Source organism: Chlamydotis macqueenii, chromosome 2 (assembly GCF_036417535.1).
Source record: "Chlamydotis macqueenii isolate bChlMac1 chromosome 2, bChlMac1.mat, whole genome shotgun sequence".
Taxonomy (NCBI): domain Eukaryota; kingdom Metazoa; phylum Chordata; class Aves; order Otidiformes; family Otididae; genus Chlamydotis; species Chlamydotis macqueenii.
Genome location: NC_141557.1, coordinates 103,837,293 through 103,851,306, shown reverse-complemented (window position 1 = coordinate 103,851,306; position 14,014 = coordinate 103,837,293). Strand labels below are relative to the sequence as shown.

The window sequence follows — 14,014 nt, the reverse complement described above, 5'->3', positions numbered from 1 at the left end:
CTTCCTGTTTAACTTTATTAAGATGTAGCTTTTCTGGAGGATGAGGGTACCCAGTAACTTCTTTGCTTCAAAAACAGGTCATTGAAGTGGTTTTGGCCTTTACTGTCATTCACAGATATATAGCAGTTCCAGAAAGACTTCTGTATCCTGGACATAGTCATAATGTGAAAGCAGAAACTCTAGTGTGGAAATTTCCATGGTGATTCATTTTTTCAGTAGCTGTATTCTTGCTTTTCATTTTTAAGTTGAATGCCATTACCAACAGAGCTTTATGTATATGTATATGTATATGTATATGATATGTACACATTTCCGAACATACTTAGATCTCAGTGCACCCGGGACCGTGTTGGAATATGCAAGTAACTGTGGAGGTTACTGACGTTTTAACTTTTATTTCTCTTACTGTAGTCTTTTTACAAATTCTGCTTGCAAAAATCTGTCAGTAATCATGAAGATAATTAATATTTTCATCTATTAACTTAATTAATTAATTATTAATGTCATTAATTGTGTTATGAATTAGAAAAACAAATTCTACTCTGCTGTAAAAACCTGTAGGTAAACAGAGCCAAGACAAAAATATTGAAAGTAAATTAATGAGGAGTTTGCATTAATTTTCTTTTTGTGTTAAAATGATTTTTTTTCTATTTTATGTTCACACTAACCAGAGAATACCTTGGATATTTTGGCTTAAACCTTTAATACATGCTATAAAACTCTGATACAGATTCTTCACAACTTCTCAACAGCTGCACCCTTAATGAAATCTAAGTTACTTTTTGTGAACATTTGCTATGAAGACAAATACACACACACACACACATGAATATGTTTAAAGACACATACAAAATAATATCAAGTGTGTTCTTCCTAAAATGGGTATATGACTAAATAAGAAGACCTGAAAGAACCATCACATTGACCGTTAGTAATTCCTTTAATTTTTTAGTGATGATAAATGCTGATTGAATATAAATCCATGTGCTAAATTTCAGGGTTTTTTTGTTGTTTTTTTTTTTTTTAAGAAAGCACTTTGCTAAGGAGAAAACAAGCCTAATAATTTAAAACTATGCCACAGCCCTCCTGGCATTATCATACATTACGCCCCCCTCAAGTCTTTTATTCCAACTAAGTGTCCTCTCACTCTAACTTAAATTAACTAAAGAGCTATCAAAATATTGCCACATAGGGGAGATGGAGAGCACTTTACAGGCGATGCCTGCTCAGCAGCATTCTGGAAAAGTCAGGCTATTTTTGAGGTGTGCTTGAGTAGTCCCACAGGCTCCTTTAATCTTCCACTTATAAATAAGGCACTGAAGGAAGGTTTGTCCCTTAGCCCCTGTTAGAGGAAATGCTATTAGCTACTGTGTCCCTCTTAATAGTACTTCTTTGCTATCACAGTAAGTTATTACTATTATTGCACTATTAATAATGCTGTACTCTGCGGTGTGTGATTTATTTCTGCTGTGAGTAGTCATTTGTCACATATTTTCTAAAAAGCTTCCGTCTTATTAGAAAGACGGGAGGGGGAGGCAGCATCTAATGGAATCCCTCAGTCTCAGCAGCTCCAAACATAATTGATCTTTCTGACTTTTTGGAAGAAAACTCAATACAGTGCTATAATTCATTGAGATGCTCCATCTACTTGATTATCCTGTCAGTGGCCAAAAAGTCGAATATAACATTGTACTTGCATGGCTTGCTTCAACCAGTGCAACAAAGCAGATTTTCACAATTTTTTTCACTTTTTTTTTTTTTTAAACTCTGTCTAGCTTGGAAAATATCCTTCCTTTAAAATAATACTTTAAGTAATCTCCCATACACTTTTTGAAAACAACATTTTAGGATGAATAACAAGAGAGATTTTATTTTCCTGAAATGTGTACTATTATGGCTGAAAATTCATCAAGTTGATGATAAAATTAAGTAAAAATTATCATCACTTATTGCAAAATTTAATTTAATAGTATGGAGTATTTAAAAACTAAAAAAAAAAAAAATGAAACTGTCTGACCGTATCATTTACTGTCAGGAATGGGATTGAAGGGCAGAAAATTTTATAGTCCAGGTGATATTTTATTGGAAAACCCTGAGGTTCTAATCAGATGATTGAGGGTGCAAAATCTTTATTTAATGAAAGAACAGGTTGGATCATCTATATTTCTGGTGACTTACTTATCGAAGAGTACTGTTGCTACCACCAGAGTATAAAGCGGTCTGGAGAGGACCATGGCATGAGTGTGCTAAAGCTGTTTTGCACACACATTGGACAGCAAGTGACCAGCTTGCTGAGACTAAACGAAACTCAAGGGATTGATGAAAATAGGAGAGAACGTTTTGGCCGGGGGAGGGAGGCGGGGACAGAATGGGCATCTCAACATCAGCAACATCTCAACTATTTCATTTTACAAGTACTTTGCCTTTTTGTCAGAGGCTTCTTTAAGCCCTGGTGGACCACTTTCTCAGAGAAAAAAAAAAAAAGAAAAATCAGTATGATTAACTCTCAGCCTTAGAACCGCAGATGAAATGAAGGGCAGCCAAGAAAAAAAGTGTTCTGTGCATGTGGAAGTGGTGTCAAATAGCTGATAAAAAGGACCATCAGAGAAATTAGAGCAGAAATAGTAATACACAGAAATAGAAATGTATATTAGCATTTATCTTGATATGAATACTCTGTCTATGATATGGAGGACACCTACAATATGAAAGTTCCAGAGTGACAAAATGGGGAAATAATTCAAAATAATTTTTTAACATTACCTGAGATACTCCAAATGGTTTTAATGGCATGCAGGAAACAGCTGCAAACATGCCCAAGCTATTACGTGTAAATGTCCAGGGAAGGCACGGTCGTCTTTTGCTGCATAAGAACCATGAATATCCATTACATGTCATTCTGCACATAAGGGATTTGTACCCTTTCTCTTCTGCCATCTATCATGCTTCCTTTTTGGATAGCTATATATAAATGTTTCATGAAGCCAGTAGGTATTGCATCTATAGTTCATGGGTTTTTTAAACCTGGTATACAGAATCATGGTCAGAAGGGAATGACACATTTCAGTGTTCAGAGCAGTTCCGTGGCTGTTATTAAATTACTACAAAAAAAAATATTACTAAGGCACTGTAGAACAGTAGAAGCCTGAACTCTGAAATATTGACCTAGATGAGTAAGCTCCAGTGTAAAAGTAGCTTGTCAGTGTTTTCTCACAGCAAAGGATGACTGCTTTTTCATTTTGCTTTCTAACAATGCCTCCAGTTCCCTGGGAAGAGAGTAGGCATGCTGTGCTTAAAAATTTCATGCATTAGAGAAGATGCATTTTGTACTTTTAGATTCTACTATCCTGAATTTCATTTGCAGTCTTTGTTTTTCCCCTCTTCTGGTGGACTTATCAAGGTGCATTTCTTGTCAAGTAGCAGCATCTCATGCTATGCAGAAACTGGTCTGAGTGAATATTTGCCCAGAATAGATGGTGGTACATACACACAATGGCCACGATTCTGCCATTCTTACTTAAAACTTTTTGTTTTAAGCAAAATCCTCACTAAAGATAGCATTACAACAGATTTTAGCTATCAGGTTAATGAGAGAACCTTACAGAGAGTTTTCCCACTGCTGGAAGCACTAACAAAAAGATATCATATACACAACCAAAGTTGGGAGTCTGAGATGTCAAGTGAATGCAGTGCAAGTTGTTTGATCCATAACAGAATTGCTGCTGTTTGCAATCAAGAGAACAGGGAAAATCTGTCGACCTCTTTTCTGCCTGGCTTATGTCAAAGAGGAAAAGTTAAAGCAAATAGGAGGGAAGTCATGTTTCCTCTCTAAATTAAATACTACATGTAGAAAATTGGTGAAAGTTCAATTAATGTTTTATATTTGTGGTGGAGGCTACATATTTTCTGTAATTATTTTTTTATGTTATGTCATTATCGCACATTCAGTTTACCATCGAAGGCATTATTTGACCACTTGTGTCTATATATACATGCCTACTTAAAGTTTAGACCAGAAATGTGGCCTTCAAACTAAAATCTTCAGTTCTTACTGTCAGCAGTCGAGGAATATAGCTTCTTTTTTAAAAAACAAATCCCTACCTTGTCTCATCCCTGGTGCTTTTGCCTGTCGCAGAGGTTGCTGCTGTGGCACTGCTCCCAAACTGGAGGTGACAATCTGCCAGTTTTGAGATTAGTGTTGATGAGTCCTTGGATATCATTAGCATATGTTAATTACTCATTAGTGTGTGTACATAGCACGTCAAGTGTCTCTGGACAACCCTGTGTGCCCATAATATTTGCATATGACTTTCTGAAAATTCCTCTGTGGCCACAATGGTCAAAGTGGTAGCTCTCATACCAAATATTATTGGCACCCTTAGAGTAGTGTCCAGGGTCTTAGCTTCTAAGCACTCCAAGTTCCTCAAAGACGAAGTAAAATGAACAAATACACCTGTGCAAATTTGTTCCTTAGCTGTTACTATGCTAACATGTGTTAACTGGCAGATACCTCCTTCTTACAAAACTTGTTACTTCCTGAGAGAGGATTGAGTAAGTTCAGAATTATGTCACATTTTGTTCGGAATTAATTCAAACTCTAGCAAGTATCATCTGAGAGGATTTCTATCTGCAACAACCTGGGCAAAGAGTACTCCTGAACATAACAGTGACTTTAGGGCTCCAAAAGAAAAAAAAAAAAAAAAAGAAAATAAAGATCCTGGGCCACTAAGTTTTATTGCTTCTGTTGAGGCAAGTAATGATGTGCTGCCGGGGCTCCTGTATTATTACAATGGCATTTATTTTAACCAGTAATGATCTTATTTGGGTTTTATATCTAACGGTTTTGTATTTGTCAAAGTTAATAGTATTCATGTAGATTAACACTACTTCACCTGTGTTCTGCTACTAAAGACAGAGAGGAGCCGAGTAATATTTTTATGGTGTGTGTTTGTCTTCATTGGGGGATAATAGCTCTTAATAGGGTAGCAGAGTCCTGTAGCAAATATCTGTGTTTGAATATGATCCCGGCTTCCAGGGGTTGGAACTTATATCCCTCCCAATCAAAAATGAGATGAAAAATAATAGCCAAACCATGATGAGTGAAAAGTTTTAATAAGAAAAATTTAGATGTTTGTAGTCTTTGCAATCTTTTTTTTTTTTCTCAGACGAATGTTTTCCATTGATCTGTTTGTTGTACAGCCAATCGTAACTGCTACTTCTGTGCTAAAATGATAATAGTAATATATCAGTTCTTGATTTACCTTTCATGGAGCTGATAAAAATAGATACTTGTCCAAGACACTGTTAAATAGTATTTCATCATTATCAACAAGACCTGAGCTTTACAAACTAAGAGAACTAATTATCTAAAAACACTTTCATGTTTGGTTTATTGTATAAACTTTCAAAAATGCAAAGGTTTTGTGTATTTAAGAACATTACAACAATTGGTTTTATTATCATCTCTTTGTTTTTAATAAATGCATTTTTTTAAAAAAATTAAAATATTAAGGGATCAAAAGTCTCCATGAAGTGGGCTGTTTTGCATATACATATGCATTAATTACCTACACTGATTTCTTAAATAATATGAACTGAATACCAACACAACAGGAAAATTTACATGTGTGACCTAGGATCCTTCTTCCTGAGAGATGATCAAGCACAAATAGCACAGTTCAATCGTCCCCATCAAAATGTCTACATCATGTTTTATTAAACTAGTCTATAAGCAAGAAAAGACAAAAAAAATGTAGTTACAGTCATAGTAAAGTATTCGGGATTCAGCTTCTTAGACTTCAGATTATTGCTTCTCTTATTGACTGTAGTTTAGTTTCCAGGGCCTAGGAAACAGAAAACAGAGCCTCTGCACAGCATGTTTACCTTTATGTATGGATATATTTTATAATTACCTGTCAATCTCCACATTATACCTTTTATGCATGACTTCAATAAAGTCAGCTTTTCTACTTTTTATACTGTTAAGCAGCATTGAGAATGAGTCAGTATCTTTAACTCTTCAGCACTTGTTACATTTATTCTGATATATCAAAGTAATTAATATAAAGAAGAACATCTTGAGAATAGATGAGAAAGCTTGGTAGCAACCAAATAAAAGTGATCTGAAACAAGTCCCAGGCAGAATCCTCCTTTTTATCAAAACCAAACCTCAGGAAAAAAAATAAAATACAATTTTTTCCACCGTGTCTTATCACGGACAAGGATAAACCTGGTGAAAATTAATTAAAGAATTAAAATGCTAGTGGGCAATCGTTGATAAATTCCAGAGACAGATACAACCCACTTTCTGCACTTCCATTAAGCAAGAAGTGGAAAGTATCTGACATGCAGGAATGGGTTAGTGTCCCTGAAGTTTTACCAGTGTGATTTATGCCCCACTAGTCTAAATGTTGTATCACGGAGAGCAGCATGGAGACAATGATTGCAGAGGCAGCACAAGCAATGAGAAGAAAAAAAATATCCCAAGAGACATAATTACCACTAGTACTGTACAGAAATCTCTCTCATCTGACAAAACAAGTAGAACATGTTTTCATGAGAAAATTTTTGTTTATATTATATTATACTACTTAAACGGTCATTTGGCTTGGGCAGAAAAAGTAATAATCTTATAATTAAAAAAAAAACACTATTCACACAAAAAATCTCCCTTTTAGAGGGAAAATGTGTAGAGTAATGCATCTCTGTTCAGAAAGACTAGCAGTGTATTCATCAGACCAACACACAAGGTTTTTTTGTTACCACAACTGCATATAATATCTTAAAAAGATGTGCAACTATCACTTGGAAAGTATTGAAGTTCTGGAGGAAATATTAGAGAAAGTCTGCTGAATTCCTCTGAGGGATGGAATCCCATCTACCTGGCAGCAAATCATCACTCACTTCCACTCCATTTCTGAGCATTTTCCTTCTCAGAATTGCAGATTATTGCCCTAAGTGGTCTTATGAGGAAAGATGCTTTGATGGCATGGAGATTCTTTAGTTCTTTTATTTGAAAACACTGAAGGTTACTCAAGAAATACAAGATCTGATCTTAAATACATCTTCAGGGCTAAGCTCCATGATCGAATTACTGAGCCATATCAGATGTGTGGTAATACTCCACGTTCCCTGTATTAACTCAGGCCAAATTCAAGGAAATTCCACATGAAAGAGAGCTAAGTTAAGATAAAACATTGCTATCTATATCTCATGAGCACACGCAAGAACATCTCCTGATGTGCAAGAACACGACAATAAATGTTATGCAGGAATATCTATAGTCAGGAATTAGTAGATATCATGCATAATTACTTTTTTATGTCGTATATTCTTGTCAGTAAATAACCATCATTAAGGGGGGCAAGCAGAGGTCTCATATATTAGATAATTTTCATTATTTGCTCCTCAGTTTATAAATTTGCCAGGATACCTGTTTGACACTTTGGATAAAACTCTCAAATGCTGACGGCAATCTAACTTCTTATTCGTGTAGAGTATGAGTAACAGGAGACAGACAGAAGATTTAGAGAGTCTGTGTCTTCTTGTTCTGGATGTTGTCTGTTATATCATTGCTGTGCCTCGTGTTGGCAATCTTCATTTCCCTTTCATACATTTTCCCCACTTTCACCAACCTTGTCCCAACTTTAGATCTTTCTAATCACATCTGCCGTTGAAGTTCTATGTCTGAGTTAATTACACTTTGTGCACTTTTCCCTTAATTGTCTTCTCTCTGCTTCACCTATCGACCTTTCCAAGGTCCCATACATATCCTATCTATGTAGTTATTGTTTTTCTTAATGATTCCTCCACCAAATGTATCCCTTTTTTTACCTGCTTTATTGTAAGTTAGGATTCTTATCAACATTTTCTTGTTTCTTCCTCTGTTTTTCTATCCTTGCAACATAGAAGTTGACTTACAATGTTATAAAAATGCACATGGTTGAAGTATTCTTAGGTATAAATGGAGCTTTCTATCTAAATATGCTGCAGTCACAAAGAGTTTATTTGCTTCCCTTGCTTTTTTTTTCGTTTTCTCAGAAAAGGACAAATTTGGGAAGAAGCAACCTAGTAGGTGTTGAAAGCTGGAATAAGCAAAGAATTTGGTCTCTCAGAGGAGCTTTGCATTCATTTTATAGTGAGGTCTACTGGTTAGCTAGCCTGTCTTTAGTGTATGCTATGTGTAACATCCTTGCACACAAAGAACAAAATATTTCTGTCAAAATGGCTTAGCTCAAGTTGAGATAACAACAAACAAGGAAAGAACAGAAGTAAGATACCCACAAGAGAGATAGTGTTTCTATATCTCCACTGATAATCGAATTAAATTAGAGACAAAATTGCTAGTGTCCACCACTTTTTTGGAAAAATCAAAGCTGTAGCAACACAAGAAATGTGTCTCGCTTCAGAGTTAAATATTGCATACCAATTAGTTGTTTCCTGACTGATAGGAAAGTTTCCTGACTGATAGCCAGCTTCAAGGCTTTAAAGAAAGGCCATCTTTTATTTACTGTTCATCTTGTGACAGTAACAGATCTGGTCCCATATGTGGCATCTGACCACATTCTTCAGCATACAGGAAATAAGCGCTGGCTAACTTAATCTCTGGGCCTTGAAGTGCCTGAGTAAACAGCTTGACTGTTTAAAGGAAATAATTTTTCACACATCAGGTGCAGGCTATGCAACAGCAGTTACATCCAGTTTGGTACTAGTAACTTGTAGCACTCTGATTACTGGACAATATCTACCCATGATCTGTTCTAATTTAAAAATTTTAAGTCCATTTTTATTTAAAGAACTAGAAATGCTAAACTAGGGTAGTAGTTATTTATTCTGTATTATGTATTAATAGCTATAGTTATTAATGGTAAGTAGCTTTTAAGAGTAAAAGTTTTTAATGGTATTTTTTTCAGTGCCTATTTGAGGACATTTACCTTTTTTGTAGTTATTTGTTTGCAGTTTTATATACTTTTGAGTAATGAGTTTACAAATCAGCCTTTATTTCTTTAATGCTAAATTATTTGTGGTTAAAAAAAAATCATTCAAATCTATTAAAAAATTAGATTTTTTTTATATATGAAGAACTAAAGTTTTCTTTACAGTTGTCATTTATCCTTTATTTCAAATCAAGGACTTATAACAAATAATGTTTTTGAGCATCTCAGTTTTCAGGCAGCATTTGTTATTGTTAACATGCATTTTACCTTTAACTGAAACAGTGAAATGAAGCTGAGGTGTCAGATTCTCGTCCTGTCATGGAGTTGCTGAATACTGCACTGTTTATTAAATTTTTTTAAATATTTTGACTGTGACATGACAGCATGAATCTCTTTTGGGAAAAAGTACTATTTGTAAATGGTGGTCAGGTCAAGTCAACAAAGTTTCCTTTTTGAAGGGAATTCTGCAAGGTGAATATTGTATTGATTCTGCTCTAGAAGACTGAAATTATTGTAGTGAGCAGAGGCAGTGAGAAACCATTGTCTGAATTTGGGAAACGTTGCAAAAAAAAAAAAATCTGTCAATACTGATGGGAAAATCTTTGGCTTGAACAGAAGCCCTGCCTTTGAGAAAAAGCAAGAATTTTCGTTGTTCATCTCTGAATACAGTTTGTCTTGGGCCACAAGCCTAGCTCTCACCTTCTCTCTATTCCTTGCCTTGACTTTGGAGCCAGATCTACTAACAATAGTAGTTATGAAAAGGCATGGCAGTATTTTAAGAAGTAAAAATTTATGATTATTTGCAACACTGCAAAAAAACCTACTGGTTTCATCATCTGCCCAGTTATATCATTCTGTAATAATACAGATAAAAATGCACTTTCCTATTTCAGTCAAAGCACTTCATACATTTTAATGGATTGAATCCTTAAATATCCTAAAGCATAGGTTAATGACATTCCTGTTTTAAAGTTGGAAAACACAGAAATAGAGAAGGTAACATCAGCATTTTTCAACATCCCCAAACTGTTAAGTCTCTCACCAAAGAATTAGAATATACAAAATTAGTGATTTTTTTTTTATAGTGAAGGTCATACTGAGTTTGTTGGGCTGCAATGCATAACTGTGACAGTCTCAGGAAAAGAAGAAGTGCACACCTTTTCTCTAAAGTGATTCTAGGAAATGTAAAAGTTATCATGTCACTAAATTGACATAAAATTATTGCCAAGTTTTTGTTTATTAAGTATCAAAAATGCAGAGAACTATTTTGCAGAAAAGTAAAAAGTAATCATTATGACAAGTTAAGATCTGTGCTTTGGAAAAGGTAATTTTCATTTTAAAAAGTTGGTAGAAAGCATAGATATTTTTAAAGGTTTGGGGTTTTTTTTTAGCCTTTTGAAAAGGGAAGGAAAGGGAAAAAGGAAAAGGAAAAGGAAAGGGAAAAAAGAAAAAGAGAAAGAAAAAGAAAAAGAGAAAAAGAAAGAGAAAGGAAAAGGAAAAGAGAAAAAGAAGAAGGAAAAGGAAAAGAGAAAAAGGAAAAGGAAAAGAGAAAAAGAAAAAGAAAAAGAAAAAGAAAAAGAAAAAGAAAAAGAAAAAGAAAAAGAAAAAGGAAAAGGAAAAGAAAAAGGAAAAGAAAAAGGAAAAGAGAAAAAGAAAAAGGAAAAGGAAAAGGAAAAGAGAAAAAGAAAAAGAAAAAGAAAAAGAAAAAGAAAAAGAAAAAGAGAAAGAAAAAGAAAAAAAAAGAAAGAGAAAGAAAAAGAAAAAGAAAAAGAAAAGAAAAAGAAAAAGAAAAAGAAAAAGAAAAAGAAAAAGAAAAAGAAAAAGAAGGTCTGAACTTTGATTTTTGTCTGACTAAAGCAATAACATCTTGAGGAGCTAAACAGGAAAACTTCACTGTGGCAAAGGGACTAATCTCCTTGGGACACAGATTATTAACAACAAGTTTAGATTAAAGTTTTATTCTAACAATTTTTGCTTTTACAGAACTCAGATGTGCCAGGTATTAATTCATTAATTGGTTCGTTCTTGGGGCCTTTAAGTTCTCTTAAACTTCAAAGCGAGTTAGGGGTATTCAGCACTTAAAAAAAAAATGATGCCTCCAGCATCATGCCTTCTCCACCTCCAGTGTTGAGCAGCTGTATACCTATCATCCATCATTAGCCAGGGAAGCTCACAGTCTGGACACCAGGAGGCTGCCATCAACGGCTTCCTGACATTGCCATGACACGTGTGCCACAGTCACCCATTGCAGTTGGGAAGCGGGGCCACATGGTGCCATCTTGTGTGGTGGTTGAGATGCAGGGGCCAAGTGCCACATCCTGCACCACTGCCTCCACCCTGGGCCGTGCAGGCAGTTCAGACCCTGATCCAATCAACAGCAGTGGTGGCTAGGTTTTGCTTGGTAAAAACAAGTGGCTTAACTCCTGAATCTTAATCATGCCCCATTGCCCACTTCCTTGTTTTTATCCCTGTAGGATTTTTAATCCTCTGAAATCAACAAAAATATCATATTTTTGCTTCAGTTTCAGAAACCTTGTCGTTTTTTTCCAGACTTTCCATTTCACACTGTTTTAATTTTATTAAGATCTCTTTACACAAAAGCAGAGTACCAGCTATATGATACCCTGAGGGATCTGAAAGGCTGTTGCCATAACGTCACAAAACTCTGGAGACATTTTATTTCTACCAGAAGCTCTTTGGAGAATTGTGGCTAGCGATATGAAATATCTTAAATGTTTACAGCAATGATCTTGACCTTCATTGGAATTTAATACAAAAGCTTTTCTTTTTTAATCTATTAATTGGCACACTGCTTCATATGAATCAAATAACGCTGTTTACAAAGTGGATTGTATTTTCTTTACATCTTGGGATGGGGAAGCCTATTTTTATTTGAGAATTTTGGATAATATACATATGGTTAATTTCATAAATCATCTATTCTTAAGACTATGACTTTTTTTTTCCACACCTCAATTGATCATTACTAGGTATTTTCACCAGCTATTTTCCAGAAGAACCTCTGTTTTATCTGTTTCTGCCTCCCACACTTCCTGTTCTTCCGAAACACAGCCATGTATAAATTCTGTATAGAAGGCTTATGAAAGGGTGTCTCCTGAACACGTCTTTGAACAGTCAAAGACTTTGTAAATGTAAATAAGGTTTTATTTTCACTGATCAGCCTCAAAATCAAAAGCAACTGCTGAACTCTCAGTAGTCTCTTATATGGCACAATAGTCCTGTTCAGATGAGTTTTGAAATAAAATCTTGTAAGAAGCTGTATTCTAATGTGACAAAAAGGTAAGTCTCATGAAAAAAAAAAAACAGTTTTCAAAAAGCTGCAATATAATAGTGTGTGTGTGTGTGCATATAATGTAACAGGAGACATTTAAATGATTATTTAATTAAAACAATATAGATCTATATGTTCATTTGATGGGAAAATTTTGTAAAATTTAATATATGAATAGTCATGCAGAATCTGGGATCCAAACTCTAAAGATTTAAAAACCTGTTAGAACATGAGACTATTCAGGACACATTTTTCTAAAGGGGTTTGTTTCTGCATACCACCACCTTTCTGGGCCCATGCTAAAGGTGCTGGGATATTAAAAAAAAATAGATGTCCTTAAAAATGATATAAATAATCAAAACATTAAAAGAATCTGGTATTTTTAAGGCAAATTGAAATTGTTCTGTTGTTGAAGGATGTTATGCATCAGTGAGATGAGTCAAAAATTTTCTGACAGATAACTTAAAATCTTTGCAGGAAGTATTAGATCAAATATAAAAGATTTTTTAATTCTATTTCTAAAATTGCAAGAAGTCTATAACAATACAGAAGTCAGACACTGATAATATCATTGAACTACTAATACAAGTATATCGAATTGCACCACTGTTTAACACCATATATATCCTCAAAGTAGCAGTCATTCAATTATCTCACATTACTGTCTGCTCCTATTTTCTATATTTCCCAGCCCTCTTTGTTGTCACATTTACCATGGACTACTCTTCTTCTTCAGAATAATGACACAGCAATATCACAGATAAGGATAAGAGCAGTTGCTCTCTCAAAAGAAGAAAGTAAATTTTATTTCTAGTGGGGTTTTTTTTCACAATTTAATCTTTTTATACTGCAGAAATACTGTTCCTATTGTCAAATAGACTAAATGGCTTTTGTAATTATTAAGATAGCTTTAGACACTGCCTCACATAAATGTACTAACAGAGACAGTTCTAATTTAACCCTGTTAATGCTCTCTTTCTATACTGCTTCTTTGTAGTGATTAACTATAATAGCATTTTTAATTGGTCAATGTTCTCTTAAAGTGTCAACTTTTCAAAGTCATAATGTGCTATGTACTTCTGGCATCAATTGGTTAAGAGAATTAAATTTAGCTCCCACTTACCAGTGCAGACATTTGAAACAACGCTGGAAACAGCTGACTGCATTACCTCAAGTTTTTATTCTATGATATAACTTCTTTTTCACTATCCAGATGATGATTAAAACTGAATTTAAAGGTTATGTTCACGAAGTTCTGCACATCTTTTGGAATGTGTCTCTCTTCAGTGGTAAAAATAACTGCAAATGTTTGGAATTCCAGAGTTTAACTACAGAAGTTGGCATTTTCTACTGCAAAGTGTGCACTTTTTATAATAGATAAAAATTACACAGTATTCATTTTTTCTCCCTCCATTCTGCTTAAATCTCACTGCAGGATGTGTGACACAGGAGAAGGGCTGTTCACCTTTCAGACACGAGAAGGAGAAATGATATATCAGAAAGTCCATTCTGCAACACTGGCAATAGCAGAGCAACATGAAAGATTAATGATGGAGATGGAGCAAAAGGCAAGGGTAAGGTATTTTCACCAAAATCTTTAAATTTAGAAAAACTGGTAATGAACAAAAGAAGTATGGAGTAATAGCAGCCATAATAATGGTATTAGCTGTGTGGCTAAGACAAAACAGGGGTTTGGTTTTATGTATTTTCAAGGTCAGGGATTTTCAGCATATGCTATACAATGATCTGTTGTTGATGTCTTTTTGGAACAGTGGATATCATTAAA

The 14,014-nt window shown here is 34.6% G+C and overlaps 1 protein-coding gene across 1 annotated transcript in view; it reads left to right on the top strand.

Moving 5' to 3' along the window:
- DOK6 (docking protein 6) overlaps positions 1–14,014 on the top strand; it is a 262,700-nt gene that overhangs the window by 183,008 nt on the left and 65,678 nt on the right. The window contains exon 6 of the mRNA XM_086742170.1: positions 13,664–13,802. Within this exon, the coding sequence (XP_086598296.1) occupies positions 13,664–13,802 (139 nt within the window). The remainder of the gene's footprint in view (positions 1–13,663; positions 13,803–14,014) is intronic.